The sequence below is a fragment of the Nesoenas mayeri genome (genome assembly GCF_963082525.1).
Source record: "Nesoenas mayeri genome assembly, chromosome: 23".
Taxonomy (NCBI): domain Eukaryota; kingdom Metazoa; phylum Chordata; class Aves; order Columbiformes; family Columbidae; genus Nesoenas; species Nesoenas mayeri.
Window position 1 is genome coordinate 5,416,217 of NC_137574.1, and position 20,069 is coordinate 5,436,285.

General features: G+C 49.4%; 1 protein-coding gene across 3 annotated transcripts in view; it reads left to right on the top strand.

Moving 5' to 3' along the window:
* PPP1R12B (protein phosphatase 1 regulatory subunit 12B) overlaps nucleotides 1–20,069 on the top strand; it is a 127,316-nt gene that overhangs the window by 64,076 nt on the left and 43,171 nt on the right. For all 3 annotated transcript variants that reach the window (XM_080358101.1, XM_080358103.1, XM_080358102.1), the window contains 5 exons: nucleotides 13,895–13,985; nucleotides 14,393–14,563; nucleotides 15,980–16,163; nucleotides 16,691–16,803; nucleotides 19,031–19,075. In XM_080358101.1, the coding sequence (XP_080214227.1) occupies nucleotides 13,895–13,985; nucleotides 14,393–14,563; nucleotides 15,980–16,163; nucleotides 16,691–16,803; nucleotides 19,031–19,075 (604 nt within the window). The remainder of the gene's footprint in view (nucleotides 1–13,894; nucleotides 13,986–14,392; nucleotides 14,564–15,979; nucleotides 16,164–16,690; nucleotides 16,804–19,030; nucleotides 19,076–20,069) is intronic.

Here is a 20,069-nt window from a genome sequence, read left to right on the forward strand (position 1 = left end):
CAGACAGCAGCCGCTCGCAGTAGGTTCTGTAACATGAATCCCATCCTAAAAAGAGCGTTGGACTGAGACGCATCCACATAAAACCCATCCCTCTCATTCTGAGTTTACATACACCCCGATGCAGACGCCTTTGCTGCACAAGTCTCCTCGATTCCCTCTGCAGTTAGTGGGGAAAACAAGTGTTCCTGGAGCATGGAACATGTGGTACAGGAGGAGATGAGCTACACGGATTAATTGATTTCAATTGACTCTAAGGGAAGGCTTAGCACGCAGGTAGAAGTCTGCCCTGTGCAACCGAGGCCATGCCAGCAGTAGCAGCATTCTGAATTACTCAATCTAGCTGCTGGTATCTTTTTCTTAAATTATGCTATTTTGAAGCTGGGGAAATATAAACCTGAGTTAGCCTGTACTATTTTCAAAGGAAATATACCTTGTGCATTTAAGCGCAGAATATCAAATGATCTCTATTTATTCCTGCAAACAGGTTAACTTTTGCAAAATTTGTCTCTTCTGGTAGCAACCACGAAAGTAAATGGTAATAAATACAATGCAGCAATGAGCTGTGTATTTCTACCTAGCAACCGGCTCACAGAGTGTTCTCGGTCATTAGATTCTTCCAATGTAAAATCATAAGTTGTTAATACAGACCTTCCTGAGCGGAGGTCGGTCTGTCTGTGCTAGCTGGGAATTAGTCAGACTTTTAATGCTGCTTGGGCCCTTTCCTTTCCTTTCCTTTCCTTTCCTTTCCTTTCCTTTCCTTTCCTTTCCTTTCCTTTCCTTTCCTTTCCTTTCCTTTCCTTTCCTTTCCTTTCCTTTCCCCTTTCCTTTCCTTTCCCCTTTCCTTTCCTTTCTCCTTTCCTTTCCTTTCCTTTCCTTTCCTTTCCTTTCCTTTCCTTTCCTTTCCTTTCCTTTCCTTTCCTTTTTCCTTTCCCTTTTCCTTTTTCCTTTCCCTTTTCCTTTCCCCTTTCCTTTCCTTTCCTTTCCGTTTCCCCAGCACTAGCACAGGGAAAACACCTTTGAAGGTATTGCGAACGTTCCGGATGAGCCACGTTCATCAGCCCTGCGTGCAGGGTCATCATTTGAAATGGCTGCAGAGTAACTTTGTAAGAACACTTAAACTGAATGTTAGGAGCACCTCTGGATGCTCCTTGTTGTTTTGCTGGGGGTCACTTGTCATTGTTTGCAATTGGATTGAGGTGAGCTGCCAAAAGATACTCCCAGTGCAAAGTGAGGTTGGGCAGGAGCGGACAGAGCGAGCGTTTTGCTTTGACTCCCGCTCGAGCCCGGTTCACCACAGCCTCTGCCTTTTGGCAAGCCCAGAATAGACTTGCAGAAGCTCCAGATTCTTCCCTGGAGAGGTGGGCTCCGCAAAACCCACCAAACGTTTGGCACTATCTGCAGATGGGGAACTCGACTGCGATGGTACTTGTAAATGCCCAAAAGAGCATCTCTTCATATGACCGCGTTGGCATTTATTGCCGAATCACTTTCTATAAATAAAACAGAAGATCTGTTTAAGTCTTCTGCATTTTGATTAGGGAACCATCTCCTGTGAATTATGCAAATGCAAAGAGAAACACCAGAAAATTCCTCCCACCTCTAATTGATGCTTTGAAACTACCGAGGGGAAAAGAACACAGCAGCGATGCGTTGTGCTTGTGGGTGGAAGAAACCGTAGGTAGGAATATATGTTCTAACAGCAGGATATACTGACTGGGAGCTGCCGGCACATTTTGGACTAGGAAACGTGGACCTAGAGAAACAGGAGAGGTCACCTAAAGGAAAACGGTTTATTTTGGAAGGAGGCCAGTTCCAGTCAAATGAAATAAAAAAGGAAAATGGCAAACAGTTGTCAGGGAAAGCACTATATGGATCTCGGTTCCCACCGGCAGCTGTTGCAGTAGCATTTGCTCTGCTTCAGTGTTTCCAAAGCTCCAGCTTTCTCTTAGCAACAACAACATAAACAAGCTTATCATCTAATATTAGATCACAGGGATGTCTCCTAACTTGTGGCCTTAAATTATCTGTGCGAAGCCAAAAGGTTAAAGCCGAAGAGGCTGCTGGGTCTGGGAGCAGCGACGAGCAGAGGTTTGCATCCTTTGGTGGCCACCAGCCCCGCTGTGCCCCCCCAGCGCTTCGCCCGGGGGGTTTTACCTGCTGCTTTTTTGCTGAATTGGTCGGGAAATGCTCCAGCAGCTGGAAAATAGTGTGAATTGCGCCTCATGTCGTTACAAAGCAACAAGAAACAAGGCGGCGGCAGCGGAGCGGTGGGTGTGTGGAGCCTGGCCGAGCAGCTCGCTGCCCGCTGTCGCTGCCATATGTCCCGGCCCCTCCGCCAAGCTGCTGCCTCTCGTATTTACATGGACCCAGCTGCACGGGCGGCTTCCCGTGATTGCGCCGCGGGTGCCGGTGCCGAGAGCCCGCGCGTGTGCCGCCTCCAGAGGCCGTATTTTCACCAGGCAGTTTCTTTTTCATGGCAATTTTAGGGTCACCAAACTGCTGTTTGGCCGTTTTGATGATCTCCTGCCAGCACCAAATTGTCTCACGTTGCAAGTGCATTTGTCAGGCTGACCTCGAAACAACCGGCTCTGCCAAGGGTGAATTGCAAGTGTGGGGATGCTGAGCCCACAGCATCTCACATACACCCCGCTCCTCTGGTGCAAAACTAAATCCTTCTGGTGTGTGCTTTGTGCAGGCAGGTGGTGGGGACTCTGCGGGGCGTTGCAGCCGGGTTATCCGCCCTCATCCGGGGGGACAGCGGCCTCTAGTGCCACCAAAAGCTCCTTTGGAAAGCGCCGCTGCGCCCTTGACCGTGCGGTTTGGCGGAGGGGTCTGCAGGGAATCCGGCCGAGCTGCAGCGTGGCTTGTGCCATGGGACATCTGGTGCTGAAAGGAAGGTCCGGGGGGTCTGAAACATTTCATATGACATGAAAGCTTTGGCCCCCAGGGTGGACGGAAGGGCTGCCGTGCAGCCCCAGCTCATGATCGGCTGTTGCATGGGGGAATATGAGCTTGCCCAAGAACTCTGGTGCAAGGCACTTCCCAAGCGTGTGTTCTCCTTGTGTGACCAGCTGAAAAGGACACACCTGAATGTGAAATGTGGCTTGTTTTTGTAAGAATTAGGAGTTTTCATTTGTTTCTTTCCCCCCAGCCACGTTGTTTATACAATTGCATCCTGCAGTTGTATCTGTTCTTCCCGTTCCTCGGGAAGGTTCCAGCAGGGTGGTGGCACTTGCATATGACAAGGCAAACACGTCTCTCTTTTCCTTATATTTTAATGCACACTGACCAGTTGTTCAGGTCAATAAGAACTAGAGTGGGGTGGGACGGTTCTCCCCGCAGCTCTGGGCTGTGCTCAGCCCGGCTTCTTGTCCCCTAAGTGTCCCCTGGACGCTTTAGGCAGACGAAGGGAGTTCACTGATGTGCATGGTAAATGTGTCTAGTAAACACTTTTCTGCTTCATTCCCAAGAGGAATTTGTTCTTCATTCTTCATTCCTTCATTCTAAGGATCAAGCCACTAATTATAGTAGCATATATTAATAATGTATTAATAACCGAATCCTCCTCCACTGGTACTGTTAGATGAACAATTTTTGGCAAGTCCTTTTACCTCGTGATTCTTGTCCTGTCCAAATTCAGAGCGTGACTCCTCTAGGGTGAACGTGGATGCCTGAAATACCTGTTCCCTTTATTATCTGACATAAAGAACAAGAAACCCTCATCTCTGTCAAAGTTAAACTATGAGATTTGCATTTAAGAGGTATGGAAATATTACTTGAGAAGAACTGGTATAGAAGCTTGTGAGCATCATCTTGCTACCACCTGGGGGGTTTTTCAGTAGTGTTTGACTCTTTAATCTGTATCGTAAAGCTGAGTGGTCTTAATCCTCATGGGGAAGGTCCCTGGGATTCCTGTCCAGCGGACAACAACAAGTTAAGAGGTTTCTCCCTGTTGTGAAGAACAGAACAATCATCCGGCACCTGCTGCCGAGAGCATTTCTCTGCCACGCTCCTGCGGTTTATCTCGCTCAGATAAAGTCAGCCCTTTTTATTGCAGAGCCTGCCGGTGCGGATGATGTGGGAGGGCAGGAATCCCGCCGGCCCTGGGATTGCCCATGTTGGGAAGAGGCGAGATCGCTCCTCACCGGATCAGAAATCAGGCTGCGTGTTTGTACGGCGAAAGGTCGAGGTGTGGGATGGGGGTCGGCGCCGCCGAGCCCCCGTTCCTGCCGGGGCGGCGGGCGGGTTTGTTACCACGAGCCTTGATCCGCCGCGCCGGTGAAGGACAGGAGGGGATGTTTTGGCATTTGCTTTGGGCGGAGGAGCCCAGGCTGTAGGTTGGCCCGCTCACCCAACGCAGGGATATATGCAGGGTGCTCTGGGGATGGTGAGGGATGCGCGGCAGGGAGCTCTGGATGTGAAGGAGCTGCGGCTCGACGGCGCGGAGCGAGTGGGAGGTAAATCTGCCTTTCCCCGTCCCTGTCCACATGCCATATCTGCGTGCGCTTCCTCTTTACTTACTAATCGTAACCACCAATGCGTTTCACTTATTTAACCCTTGTGTCTAACAGCACATTCCTCTGATGGCAAGTTCTGCAGCGACGCTCCGGTTCTGTCTGGGCGCCGTTACCTGGGTGCTCAGGGTTTGAACGTTTACTAACATCATCCAAAAATGGCTGTTAAACTAAAGAACGTACCCAAAATATTGGTAAAGATACCGTGTGATGGATCACCTGAGAGCTAATTTAGCACAAAATCAGCTATTCTGTTAAATTCTGTTCTCCACAGCACCAGCCTGTGAGTGTTATTGGTGGAGAAGCCAAGTGGCCACCCTGCGGTTTCCATAGGAAGAGTTTTTGGGCAAACTTAATTAATCTGCTGTCCCTGAGAACAGTGGACACTTGAAATAGAATCAAAGCCTCGGCCACATGCTAAGAAATTGCAATCTTAGCCCAGCAGGAAAGGGAAATCTTTTATGCGTTATTAATCTTTGGTGATGTTATCTGTAACTCAGCTGGGGCTGGTTCGCGGTGTTCCTCGGAAAGGCGTCTCCTCGGTGGCTGCACCCACGAGGTGGCACTCGAAGGCTGTTGGATGCTCTTGCCAAGCCAGCGTTTCCCCTGCACTTGAGCTCCTTCAATCTCTCCTATGGGGAGAGGCTGAGGGAGCTGGGCTTGTTTAGTCTGGAGAAGAGGAGGCTCAGAGCTGAGCTCAGCACTCTCTAGAACTACCTGAAGGGCAGTTCTAGCCATGTGGGATTGGGCTCTTCTCCCAGGCATCAGCAATAGGACAAGGGGCCATGGGCTGCAACTCTGCCAGGGGAAGTTTAGGCTGGAGATTAGAAAGCAATTCTGTGCAGAGAGTGGTCAGGCATTGGAATGGCTGCCCAGGGAGGTGCTGGACTCACCGTCCTGGAGGTTTTTAAACTGAGATTGGACATGGCACTTAGTGCCCTGATCTAGTAAACGGACTGGAGTTGGACCAAGGGTTGGACTGGATGATCTCTGAGGGCTTTCCGACCCAGTCCATTCTGTGATTCTGTGTGATACCTGAACCTTCTTTATCAGCAAGTTTTGATCTTTTCTTTTTGCTGTTGCAAAAGGCGATTTCCCAGATACTCAGATTTTTGCGGAGTGATTTTAATTTTTTACCAGACATCTCCTGCCTTGTTTCAGACGGTATAAATGAGCTTTTGGGAAAGCTCTAATAGGCCTGCTTGAGGTTGTTTAAAATGTTGAATTGTGTTGTCAGACTTGCTGCTCGCTTGAAAATAAGAAAGAGAGGTGACGATGGGGACAGGACACTCGCATCGTCGCCTTTGTTTCGTTCATCCGCTGGCAGGAGAGGGAGTTTCATCCCGTTCCGTTTCATGCAGCGTTTTTAATGGGAAGATTCAGGCTCTGAGCGCTGCAGCCAGCGCTGGGCATCGACACCACGTGTCCTGTGCTGAACACAACCCATTTCACAATATTCCAGCCTGGAAAGCTTTGCACTGGCGACAGTCACAACCGATGCGTTCAGTGACCACAGGGAGGTTCCGTAGGGGGTTTTACTCCCTTGGTTTGGTTTGTGTTGGCAGGAATCTTGCAGCAAAAAAATGCTGGATTTGTTCTCATTTGTTTCTTTTTTAAATGAATGCATTTCCCCTTTTTCTGAAAGAACTGTGAAGGTCTGGGCTGACAGTGACAAACCTGCTCCAGATGGGGGAGCCAGTTTAACAATCTGATCACTGGGATGTTAAGTGTCTTTCCTACTTTTTACTGTGATGGAATCATAGAATCATTTCAATTGAAAGAGACCGTCGGGATCATCGAGTCCAACCGTCCCCCACCCCTGGCACTGCCCCATGTCCTGAGAACCTCATGTCCGTCTGTCCAGCCCTCCAGGGATGGTGACTCCAGCACTGCCCTGGGCAGCCTGTTCCAATGCCCCATAGCCCTTTGGGGAAGAAATTGTTCCCACATCCAAGCTCAACCTCCCCTGGTGCAACTTGAGGCCGTTTCCTCTGCTCCTGGCGCTTGTTCCTGGGGAGCAGAGCCCGACCCCCCTGGCTCCAAGCTGCTTTCAGGCAGTTCAGAGATCAGAAGGTCTCCCCTCAGCTCCTGTTCTCAGCTGAACCCCCCAGGTCCCTCATCCACTCCATCACACTTGTGCTCCAGCCCCTCACCAGCTTTGTGATGCTCGATGGCATTAATTACTGCAGAGGGGTAACGTTGATCATTTAAAAGCTTCCAGTCCAGTTTTCCCCAGCCCAGAGTGTTGAGTTCTCGGTAGGTACTGCTGATGAATGTTCCTCTCCTGGCAGAGGGGACAGTGATTCCACAGGGCTGGGGGGAGCAGGGTTGTTCCCCCAGAGCCGGAATCGGAGCTCAGATCCCATCTCTGGGTCGCAGCATCAGCAGAGGATGGGACCACGGAATCTGCGGCATGAACACGGCTCAAAAGTTGCAGCTCTGCTTTCCGAAGGGTGGACAGAAAGACGAGCACAGGCCAAATCATCCAGGACTGTACATGGGAAGTATTCTTAGAGCATCAGCTGCCATCCGTGTAACCTCAGCCCATTGTAAATAGCACACCCAAGCGTGATTTTTCAGGAGGGATAAAGGGCACTTGTTGTTTTGATTAACAAGTCACAAAGATCACAAGCCTCTTAATCTCTCGGATCAGCACCTGAACGTGTTGAGCAAAGCAAAGCTGTTGCAAATAAAGAATTCCATCTTCCGCTTGTTAACCTGCTAGTCCTACTGTAAACAGATGATTGAGATTCAGACATTTCAACTCGCACCAGTTGAGAATTCACAGCCCAGATTGAAGCACAATGACAGCGAGGACTAACTCGAGAGAGAGAAAAGCAAAGGCCTGCAAACGGGGAATACTCAGACGAGGCTTTTCGAGCCAGCTGTGAGATGCTTTGTAAGAGTGTGATCCCGTAATCTTGTTATCCCGCTGTCCTCAGCTTATTAAACAGCTCAGCCTTGTCTGGCTGCCTCTCCCCTTTCCAGCTCCAGCACTTGCAGGCTCCAGGTTGTTCTCTCCTGCCTGCTGAATGGTTTTCTCAGGTTACAGTTGGCCAGCTTTCCATGAAAACGGCACATTTTCGGTTGCGTTGGTGCACAGAGCGCGTTAGTGCCGCCGTGAACACACTGAAGAACTGAAACCTGCTCCTTGGTTGAAGGAGCAGAGAAGTTTCTTTTTCTGACTATTTCCAGGCAATTGTCAATTACCGACCTGCTGCTGAGTCCGTTCTTTATTATCTAACTTGAGGAATTGTATTTTGGGACGTGCTGACAGCTTTGTTGCCTGCAAAACTTGCACGCGCTTCTCTTCCCTCCCCCAGCTCATAGATAGTTTCGGAGCTAATGGCAGATTTCCAGCCTGTAGGAATGCATCGCTGGGATGCTGCACTTTTCCCATTGTTTGCAGGGCAACAGCATCACTATTTAACACTCTCGCTGGGCTTTTTTGTTTCCCATCTTCCTTTTTTTTAGTGTGTATATATATTTATACACCCACATAAATATGCATACCTGCACTAGAGATGTACGATAAAGATTTTATTACATCTGCGGTGTTTAGAACAGTGATGTGCTCTTAAGAAAAGCCGTTCCCAGCGTTTTAGAGCCTCTGTGTGTGCGTATCCACGTGCTGGACCAGCTTTGTTGTGTGCAGGAAGCCAAACCTGCGCCCCATCCCTCCGCCCGTGTTATCCAGAGCAGCTCTAGCGTTTAATGAGCATTCAACTTCCAGATGTGTTGCCAGGTTCATGTAGGTGAGTGTTACTGAGACGGGTGCTGCCCCAGCCGAATGAGAATGTAAAACCTGGGTGAGTTGTGCAGATCTCGGTGTTTCCTCTGGGATGCGGCTCTGCCAAAGGACTCAGCACCAGCATTCGCACAAGTGCTTCCATCTCTAAGTGCGACAAGGAGTCCAGGTGGGAAAGGAGACCAGCGCTGTAAAAACGCTATTGGAACCTTCTGTATTTCTTGTAGAAATTAATAATGTTTTCTTGTCATTTACGCACCAGTTAACATCAGATTGCAATTTCTCTTTCTGCATCATTTACCCTTTACTTGGGAGGGGTTTCTCTCTGCCTATGTTCTTTTGTTTCCTTTCTCCAACACACACATTTGCTCTTGTATTCTTGCTTTCCCAGCTTGTACTGGCTTTACTATTGCCCTGTTTAGAATTTCCCCTTTTATTCGGGTTTTATTGCAGCTCCTATTGCCTTAAGCTGCTGCTGAGTAGTTGGAGTCCATCTTTGTGTCCTGATAAAAAGAGTTAACAGGGAAAATAGGTGTTTTCTTGAAAACAGGAAGAATTAAGCGGCAGCCAGATTCACCACTCAGTTCCCAGCTTCTTTCTTCCTAACACATGAACCCAGAGCTTGTTGCAGCCGGACACACTCGTCCCTGTCTTTGCTGACTCTCACATACACATCTCTAGCAATTTCTATTCTACTGCTTGAGCTTGCAACCAAAACTCCGCAGAAAACAAACCAAACTGTTATATGTGCCTTGAACTTGGCGTGACGGCCGCTCTTATTCCGCATATTCCTCGGAGAAAGCTCATCCAACACACACGACCGGTTTGTTGAAGATCTACTCGCATCACGCGGTATTTGCTTGAATTAATAGGATGACATAGATACTGCAGTTTAGCGAGCGATGCGTTTGGTGACAACGTAATTAAAAACCCTCTGGATTGTTTCCAGACGGCGTCGTACCCCGTTTGCTGCCTGTCCCCGCAGCTCGCTGCGCTCTGCAGTTTGTCTGCTTGGAAAGCAGCGTGTGACCCTCCTCGCCATCCAGCCCCGTTTGCTTTGCGGCTGCATCTCCTTGCAGTCCGTTTGTGTATTCTTTTTTCCTTCCATCCTATTGAGCACATTCACAGAATCCCAGAGTATCAGGGGTTGGAAGGGCCCTGGGAAGCTCATCCAGTGCAATCCCCCCATGGAGCAGGAACACCCAGATGAGGTTACACAGGAAGGTGTCCAGGTGGGTTGGAATGTCTGCACAGAAGGAGACTCCACAACCCCCTGGGCAGCCTGGGCCAGGCTCTGACACCCTCACCGGGAACAAGGTTCTTCTCATCTTTCAGTGGAACCTCTTGTGTTCCAGTTTGCACCCATTACCCCTTGTCCTGTCCCTGGTTGTCACCAGAAGAGCCTGGCTCCATCCTCCTGACACTCCCCCTTTCCATCTTGATCCCCATGAATGAGTCCCCCCTCAGTGTCCTCTTGTCCAGCTCCAGAGCCCCAGCTCCCTCAGCCTTTCCTCACACGGGAGATGCTCCACTCCCTGCAGCATCTTGGTGGCTGCGCTGGACTCTCTGCAGCAGTTCCCTGTCCTGCTGGAACTGAGGGGCCACAGCTGGACACAAGATTCCAGGTGTGGTCTCCCCAGGGCAGAGCAGAGGGGCAGGAGAACCTCTCTGACCTACTGACCACCCCCTTCTAACCCACCCCAGGTCCCATTGGCTTCCTGGCCACAAGGGCCCAGTGCTGGCTCATGGTCACCCTGCTGTCCCCAGGACCCCGGTTCCCTTTCCCCTACGCTGCTCTCTAATTGAGGTCTCTTAAAATTCAGCTTGTAAGTAAAGTGAAGCATCACCTACAATTGTCAAGTCTCTGTTTATCCTCTCTGCTTCTCCCAATCGACAAAGAAAACCCCACAAAAAAGCTGAGTAGAGCAAAAACGTGATTGAATTTCCAGCAGGTACGGTGTCAGCTGTTTGCATTCGCAATATGCACAGCATAGCCACCTTCTTTCATCAGCAGGAAGAGCCTGTGGGTGCTTGGAGAAACCAGCTCTGTCACTGTGCAGCGGCTCTGCTGACTCGTCTCAGGAAATTCAGTTATCTCATGCTTGTCAAGCGGCTCTGGCCGAGTTCCAGGGAGCGCGGAATTGTGTAAATGGAAAGCAACCAAAAGTTAGCGATCGATAAAGGCTGCAGCGCAAACTCAGCTGCTCTGACTTGCAAAATGTGCTCGTCTGAAGATGAAGTCACTGTCACGGGTTGGACACTGAAAACTGATGATGGTGTTTTAGCATCTTCCTATTTTTCTATAAATTCTGGGAGAGGAGAAGAAGTCTGGGAGGATGACGGGGTGAGAGAAACAAAATGTGGTTTCTCTTGCTGTATGTGTCCACAGAACTGTAGTGAAACACCAGAAGGAGGGGAATCCTGCAGCCTTGCAGTGCTCCGCTGCAGCCTCTGCGGGCACTGACCTGCTCGCTTGCATTTACTTGACCTGTCTTGAAAATGGTTTGAAATCCGTTCTGTCCCATCCAGCGGTGCGGAGGTCGCTGTTGTTTGCTGTTCTTTCCTGGCAGCGTGATCCGGTGCTGCTGCCCCGTCCCACCTGTGTTCCCAACACTGTGGCTGCTGCATCCGTGCTGTCCCATCTCATCTTCCCTCTTATTCCCCACCCGTGTCCTCACGTGAGACATAAACTCCTCTGTTTCAAAGCTGTTGCAGTAAACCATCCATCTTACTCAGCTACAAATTTACTCGGTTTATATGTTTCGGGAACTATTTTTATTTTCTTTTACAACTGCTCGGAACTGAGTTTCCAGTATATTTTGCAAATGTGTTCTTGCTGTAGGTGGCTTATTACTTCTGCATGCTGTGCAAATAGCAGCTATTCTACTAGTGTCAAAAGCTGCAGAAAATGCTTATTGTTTCCTTAATGTGCCATTACCTGGGGAGCACATATGTACTGCATAAAGAGAGCAGAAGAGAGCTCCTTGTCTGCAAAATAGGGGGTTGCACAGCGTTCTCTCATCAAACAGCAGCTTTTTTGTTCACCAAACAGCAAACTCTTGGGAGGCAATCAACCCTCGGAATTGTAGGCGCTTCCCGTGCTGGCGTATCCATCACATCCATCACAGCCAGCGCGTCTGTCGGGATAATCAATGGGAGCAGCGAGCTCGCCGCAGCGCGTTCACATGCTGGGAGCTGGAGGCTCCTTCTGGAGATGATGAATTGTCCCTCAGAGGTGCCGCTGGGTGAGCCTGGGGACGTCTCCATTGCAACCCAGAGCACGATCCATCCCCCTGCCCAGGGCAGTGCTGGAGTCACCATCCCTGGAGGGTCGGACAGACGGACATGAGGTTCTCAGGACATGGGGCAGTGCCAGGGGTGGGTTATGTTTGGACTGAATGATCTTGAGGGTCTTTTCCAACCAAAATGATTCGATGATTCCTTCCAAAGGCTCCATTGATCCTTTGCACTCTCCTTGTGCTCTGTGGACATCAGGGAAGTTCGAGGCGTGATTTATCAGGTCAAATACACCAGTTTAGGCGAGAAGACTCACGTACGCCCCACCAACAGCTGAAGAAGTGTGAGGTGATGAACTCCCATGGATGTACCTATTAAGAGAATCACAGAATCATGTTGCTTGGAAGAGACATCAAGATCATCAAGTCCAACTGTTCCCCACCCCTGGCACTGCCCCATGTCCTGAGAACCTCATGTCCGTCTGTCCAACCCTCCAGGGATGGTGACTCCAGCACTGCCCTGGGCAGCCTGTTCCAATGCCCCACAGCCCTTTGGGGAAGAAATTGTTCCCCAGATTCAAACAGGCCGAGGAACCCCCAGCTGTGTCTGTGTGTGTGCTGAGCTCTGGCTGCACAGCGCAGTCAGCACTGAACACAAGACCATGAAGGTGGATAAAAGCCATCATGGGAGATGATTTCAGAACGATCCAGAGGTTTTGTCATAGTGCAGCAAAGCTAGTAATCTTCCTAAGAAATGTCTTAACTTACTGGATCGGGTGCAAAATCTGTTCAGCCATTACATTTTCTGTACAAGTGCTCCGTAGTGGAGAACCAGGCGTATTCCTTGATCTTCATCCCTCACTTGACTCATCGTTCTTTGAACAAATCTGGATCTTTGATACCCTGTAAGCTGTGGCAGCGCTAGACCTGCAGAAGGACATTCCAGGCACCCTCATCCTTGTGCGGTGAGACAGTGTTAATAGTCATCCCCTATTAACCAAGGTGAAGAGTCCGATCTAACCGATCTTCCCTAGCGTGGAAGCCACTCCAGCAGCAGGTGGATCAGACGCAGGGCTGTGCGGTCCCTGCCCGGTCCCTCCAGTTTCTCCGCAGCGAGTGCCGGGGCGGAGAGTTTGGTTTCGATTCATGGGAATCACTCTTTCGAAATCTCTGGGGTTTAATGAAATCTAGAGGTGACCAGCTCTGGATTTCCAGTGTGTGTTTTTCAGTATCGAGGAGCTCGATTTATTCCAGTGTGTGAAGGTCATGTCTTCAATTTCAAAGCTTTTTTCAAGGTGTTTTGTCTTTGTAAGATGCCTGCGGTTCAGTTTCTAGCGTGATGGGTTTCATATTGATGAGGCCAGCAGATTGCAGGAATATGATCATGAATATAATGACAGGAAGGAGGGTCTGAGGAATGCGCCAGCGCAGGATTTCTGTTCTTAGATCTGTATCGGAATGAGAGGTGGTTTGGGGGGTTTTTTCCTAATGATGCAATGACATTGAATGGAGCAAATAATACCCTAAATAGTTGCACCTGTTTTGACAGAACATGCCCAACACTGAAGAGTTTTATTTAGAAGCTTTAGGGTTGTGTATCATACGCTCGTAGGAAAGTCGTCGCAAAGCAGAAGACAATAGTCTTGGTAGATGGAGCTGAAATGATATTAGTCCATATGTATCGAGGGTTTAGATTGCGGGGTGACAATCAAACCCTGGCAGATGTATTGTTAACCCCCTCTCCCCCCCACTTCCCCCGTTTGTCCCTCCCTCTCCCCCTTCCCACTCAGCACAGGGATCGGGAAGGAAAGAAGGACAGAGAGAAGAGAGTTGGAAAAATTAAACATGTTTTACTGATGCTACTGATAAAAATAGAGAAAATAATACAAAATGTACAAAACCAATCTGGAAAGTCCCAGCAACTGCAGAGCCGGCACCCGAAGTCCTGGACTGGACTCTGCAGCCAACCGGAGCTGGATTCAGTCTGTCACTGGCCTCAGGTCGCAGGGACGACTCGCAAGGTCCTCTCCTAATGTTGCCATAAGGGAAAAGGGCGAGATCCTCGTGATCTCCCACTTTTATATGAAGTATTCACGTGAATGGGATGTTATACACAGTTGGTCAGTTTCTTGGTCACCTGTTTCTCATTGCCCCTCTCGCAAGATGTCCATTGGTGCTTATCAATAAGTTTGCATTCCATTGGTATGTTCACCAAAACATGTGTCTGGTTCTCCAGGAAAATGCAGCTAATATGAAGCTTTAGCTGACAGGCAAATTCACTAAAAGAGAAACTTGTATTTAACAAAACCAGGACAATATGAAACAGAATAATAGCTCAGGAGCGTGCAGAGCATCTGGTTTTATTTTAACCGCTTCTGCACTTTGCTGTTTCCCAGGTCGTACCTGACGCCGGTGCGGGATGAGGAGGCAGAGTCGCTGCGGAAGGCGCGGTCCAGGCAGGCGCGGCAGACTCGCAGGTCTACGCAGGTAAAGAATGGGAACAGCCTTGTTTGTGGGTGGGATGAGGACAGCTCATGTATTTTACTGCTCTAGCATGAGGGGCTTATCTACCCTCACTCTGTGTTAGAGCAGTTCAGGCAAAATTCCTACAAATAGTTATTACAAAATACACCCCCAAGTTAGATTTCAAAGTTCTCGTTTCTGCAGTGTAGCTGCCTTTTATTTTATAGCTAGATCATGTATATATTGGGAGTCAGAGATTAGGTTGATACACTGAGAAATGTGTTACACGCAACAGAATTATCTTTCTCTTGGCAAAAAGATAAAGCATTAGCCTGACTCGGTATAAACCCGTTGGGCATTTTAAACTGACCTGGAAAACTTGAAATCTAAACGCATCTGTTTAAAAATCATCTCTTTGACTGTCCCCGCAGGGTGTGACGCTGACAGACCTTCAGGAGGCCGAGCGAACCTTCAGCCGCTCTCGGGCAGAGCGGCAAGCGCAGGAGCAGCAAAGCGAGAAAGCGGAGAGCGCGGAGCCTGCCGAGGACAGCGCCGAGCGGCCCGACACGCGGGCGCGGTGGAGCAGGAACAGCGACGAGGAGGTGATGCTCCCGGCCTCGCTCCCCCTGCTTTCAGAGTTAATGAAACCTCTTAGGATAGCGGAGATCAGGGGAAATCCTTTTCACAGAATCACAGAATGGACTGGGTTGGAAAAGACCTCAGAGATCATCCAGTCCAACCCTTGGTCCAACTCCAGTCCATTTATTAGATCAGGGCACTAAGTGCCATGTCCAGTCTCAGTTTAAAAACCTCCAGGACGGTGAGTCCAGCACCTCCCTGGGCAGCCATTCCAATGCCTGACCACTCTCTGCACAGAATTGCTTTCTAATCTCCAGCCTAAACTTCCCCTGGCAGAGTTTAAGCCCATGGCCCCTTGTCCTATTGCTGATGCCTGGGAGAAGAGCCCAATCCCACCTGGCTACAACTGCCCTTCAGGTAGTTCTAGCGAGTGCTGAGCTCAGCTCTGAGCCTCCTCTTCTCCAGACTCAACAAGCCCAGCTCCCTCAGCCTCTCCCCATAGGGCTTGTGCTCAAGTCCCTTCCCCAGTCTTGTTGCTCTTCTCTGGACCCTCCAGCACTTCAATCTCTTTCCTGAGCTGAGGGCCCAGAACTGAACACAACACTCCAGGTGTGGCCTCCCCAATGCAGAGCACGGGGGAAGGATCACTGCCCTTGCCCTGCTGACCACGCTGGTTTGGATACAGGACAGGACACCATTGGCCTTCTTGGCCACCCGGGCACACTGTTGGCTCATGTTGAGCTTCCTGTCAATGAGTCCCCCCAGGTCCCTTTCTGCCTGGCTGCTCTCCAGCCACTCTGCACCCAGCCTGGAGCGCTGGGATGTGTGTTTGGTTTAAGGGGGGCAGACTGGCTGGAAAGGAGCGGTACCTCAGGGATCTGCACGAGGAAGGGGGGTATGTTGGTGTTGAGCTTTGCCGTTCCTTTGCTTTCCACTGGGAATTCAACTTGTCTGTCCCGTGCCAGAAAACACACCTGCGTAAATCGCAGGAAGAGAAATGAGAAGGCTCGTGATAGAAGCGTGGCCCGGATCCATCCTTGCTGTGCAAACTGCACTGAGGCTTCATCTTCACGCTTTTCCACAGATGTGCCGTGTGTAATTGAGACCCAGAGAGACCAGTTTTCTCCCCCTGCCATCGCTTCTGGTTTCTCCCTCTAAATCATTTCTATTTGATAACTGGTTTGTCCTGCTATTGGCAACAGGGATATAAAGAGATCAATCCCAGCCTTCTGGCGCTGGGAAGGGCTCTCATGTGGTAGCTCAACCATGCTTTGAACACTCATCCCAGCCTGATGGAATGGACCTGGTCGGGCGGATGGTGGTGATCACTTCAGCAGCAGTGAAGAAAATGTCACACTCTAAAAGATCACCCAGCTCCCCGAAATCCCAGATCTGCTCTTCCTTGCACTAACTTTTTGTCTTTTTGTCTTTGTTTATAGACTGTTTATCGACGATTGAGGTGCCCAGTAACACCAGACAAACCCACGACACCCGTATCTCCTTCGACGGCAGCACCTCTGCTCTATACAAGTTCGTACCTGACTCGAACAAATAAGTATTTAGGTCTTGACTCTGTGAATCCAGCAGACTTCAGAGCTGCAGCCACAGAGATGGAGAAAAACGGTACGTACCCAGGAGAGGGAAGAACAGGCATTTTCATGAGTTTTAGAACTTTCCATGTGTACAAACAGAGAGAATAAGTTTACTTGCTATTCTGAGGGGAGCAGTATGGGGAGCTGAAATGTTATTCATTTAAATGGAAATCCTAGTGTAGGAGGCAGTCTATTGCGTGTAACGCAGAGGGATAAAAGGATGTTTTCTGGTTTGGATAAGTAAATGAGATAGTGATCCATGGAGCGTTTGGATCTTAGAGCAGGGGGGAGCGATTCCCTTCATACAGTTTGTCATCAGGAGCAAGTCAGGATGTTCTGGGGAGAGCTGGGAGCCAGGGCAACCTCTCTGGGCTCTGATAAAAGGAGAGCGAGTAACCAGATGCAGTAGGGAGATTCCATTTCATTTGGTTTAATAACTCCTTTGTAACATACCACAAGCCAAGATGACCCTGATCAGATGAAAAAGAGCTCCAGAACCTTAGCAAAAGCAGAGATGTAAATCACTGAAACCAAAGCAGTCTTTCTTTGCTTGGCCAGAGTGTGAAGATCAGGATTTAGACGACAGATCTTTGAACAAACAGTCGATCCGAGAGAGGAGGCGGCCAAAGGAGAGGCGAAGAGGCACCGGCATCATTTTCTCAACAAAAGATGTAAGTTGGTGTTCCTTAGGGAACAGAAACTCATTCTGTCATAGTCAGGGTGAATTTCCTTCCCGTTCCAAGTCAGTTGATTTCCCGTTGGTCCTTCCCTCTCCAACTCTGTTCCCAACTGGCACTTCCAGAGGAATCGCATCCCCGTTTGGCCCCTGTAGAACCTGAGCAGCAGGCGCTGGGCGGCCTGTCCTGAGCGTAAATCAGTGTGAAAGAGCCCACATGGGAGAAGAGAGACGAGAAGTCTGGTTTCTTTGGAAGAAGGAGGTCACGAACCACTGGAAGTATTTTCACATTCCTCCAAACCCCAATCTGGCCTCCTAAAAGGAAAAAAAATGAGGAATAAAACCTACATCTGGATCTCCCACCCAGCACCAGGGAACACACACAAATGCAGAAGAGCTGCCTGTGTTGGGGTCGTTTCTCTTAGTCCTGGTTTCAAAAGGATTTGTTCATTGTGAGGGAAGAAATCCAGCCCTCCAAACCTCGGTTAGAGACTCAGGTAGGAAAATAGATCACGCTTTTCAGCAGGAGAATGTGTATTATGAAATCAGGATTAAGAAGTGTGCAACCATTCCAGTCCGGCGATGGCCGTGCAGCCTTGCTGATACACCTCAGCAGAGACGCTTCCTGCACAACAGAACCAATCAAACCCCAATAGTCTTCCCTGTGGCAACAGCAGATATGTTGAATATTTGGAGTTACAGACAAGTCAAACAGGGCTCTGCTGGAAACCTCAGAATTTCTATTGAAAGACTTGCAGCAAACACCCCTTTTTATTATTTTCAAATGATTCTCACATTTTTTCACTTGATGCCAAGTGTGATTTTTTTTTTTCTTATTGTTTTTTCAGTTAAATGCTTTACAGCTTGCCCAGTTGGCTGCTGGATCATTGCAGCAATATCACCAGCTTCAGAGCAGAAGGCAAATCACTTCTCAGAGATTTAGTTAATTCTCCCATTGTCTCTGTACCAAACCATAACTGTGACTTCCAAAATACCTTGAGTTCAATACGGAGTCAGGTGTGATGCTGAGGTCGTTTACCTCCATGAAATCCTGGAGCTGTTACAGAGAGGCTGCGTCAGTGCGAGCTTTCTGGGTAGAGTCAGAATGGTCTGGGTTGGAGGGACCTTCCCAGCTCCCCCAGTGCCCCCCCTGCCATGACAGGGACATCTGCACCAGCTCAGGGTGCTCAGAGCCCCATCCAGCCTGGCCTGGGATGTCTCCAGGAATGGTTCATCCACCACCTCTCTGGCCAACCTGGGCCAGGCTCTCACCACCCTCAGGGACAACAATTTCTTCCTCATGTCCGGCCTGAATCTCCCTCCTTTAGTTTAAAACCATCACCCCTTGTCCTATCACAACAGCCCCTGCTCAAAAGTCTGTCCCCATCTTTCTGATCGGCCCCTTTTAAGTACAGAAAGGCCACAGTAAAGTCTCCCCGGAGCTTCTCTTCTCCAGCTGAACACCCCAACTCTCTCAGCCTGTCCCCAGCAGAGCTGTTCCAGCCTCGGATCATTCCTGTGGCTCCTCTGGCCCCTCTCCAGCAGCTCCATATGTGTCTGTGCTGAGGACCCAGCACTGTAGGGGGGTCTCACCAGAGTGGAGTAGCGGGGCAGAATCCCCCTAAACCTGCTGCCCATGGGGCTGGGGGTGCAGCCCAAGATACGACTGATCTGGGCTGTGAGCGCACATGGCCGGGTCATGTCCCATCTCTCACCCCCAGCACCCCGAGTCCTTCTCCGCACGGCTGCTCCCCATCCCTCCATCCCCAGCCTGGACGGATACCAGGGGCTGCCCCGACCCGGGTGCAGGACCTTGGCCTTGTTGAACTTCAAGGGCTTCCCATGGGCTCACTTCTCGAGCTTGTCCAGGCCGCTCTACATGGCACGACAATGTTATGTCAACGTTTCAGACACACAGTCCTGCCAACGGTCAGATTTGTTCTAAGTATATTAAGGAAATACGTCTCCTGGCTCTTCAAAAGCATTCGAATTACAGCAGGTATCTCAAGAGAGTAATTCTGTCCCCAGTGCCAGGATCTCCTAAATGGCCATGAGGTTACCCAAGCTGATCTGACAATCAGCCAAAAGCATCTAGACAGGCATTTCTTCCAACAGAAGCGTTCTAGCTTTAACATCAAATCATAAGCAATACATTATCTCCCTGCGATAAAATTTTATTGTCTCTGAGGATGCCTAATTATATTGTTTGTTTTTCATCCTAGGATGATGATGAAGTTGATGGAAGTGAGGAAGTGAAGGAAACTCGGGTAAGTGGAAACATACGTTGGTGTTTCACTCTTTAGTGTTGGTGGCAAGAAGTTTTCTACGGCTTTACTCTTGTTTATATGAGAAGTTCGGGAGCTGAGTATGAACTGGGAGGTGGTTCTGAGAGCACATTGCTTACTGGTTTCTTGTCTGGAAGACAAATAATACTTACAGACTGGCCTAAGTTGAAAAATTGGCCCTTCGAGAGCTGCGTGGGCCGTTCTGAGAGCTGGAGGGGCTGGAGCAGACGTGGGTGAGTCTTGTCCTGAGGCCGACGCGTGGCCTCGTATCTCAGAACCACCCTGACGCCCTTACTTTGGACATTATGTCTTGTCCTTCTAAAACTTACACTCCTGTCTCCTCATGGATTTGTTTTCTTGCGGGAAATTGGCTTGGCGTGCGACACACTATTGTTCTTGCAATAGTCTCATTATCCTTCGAGGCCCTTTCTTTTCTTCTACAATAATTCTTGAGTCCTTCCAAATTGCCTTGGTTTCTTTTGGTTTTGTCTGGCTTTGAAACACATTTGAGCCTGACAATTACTTTGACAGTGTTAAAGCGAAATGCATTGCCAGACTATTAAAGCGTGATGTGCAAGACCTGGGAGAACCAGCAAATTTAAGGTTGCTTTGGGGTCGGCCGGCTTGCGCGACATTTCATCTTTGCTAGAATTTACGGTCGTCTTTCCTCGTACTTTGCATTTCAGTTGCGTAATCGAAGCATCATTTGATTGAAAATTAACTGGTTCTTTGCTAAAAATTTTCAGTAACGCTCTTCAAAGTATATTTTTAGGGGTTTTTTTGGCGATACTCAGTCAAAAGGGGGGTAAAGTCATGGTGAGCCTTGTGGGGACTGGAGACTCGTAGGGTGCTGGGATGGAAGCTCATCTTTCAGTGTGGCCTTTGCCTTCCCAGTGCTCCCTTTGCGATGTGAACTGTAAGATATCCCTCCCCATGGAAGCCCCACCTGCTTCGGGTCGCCCAGCCCTCCACGCAG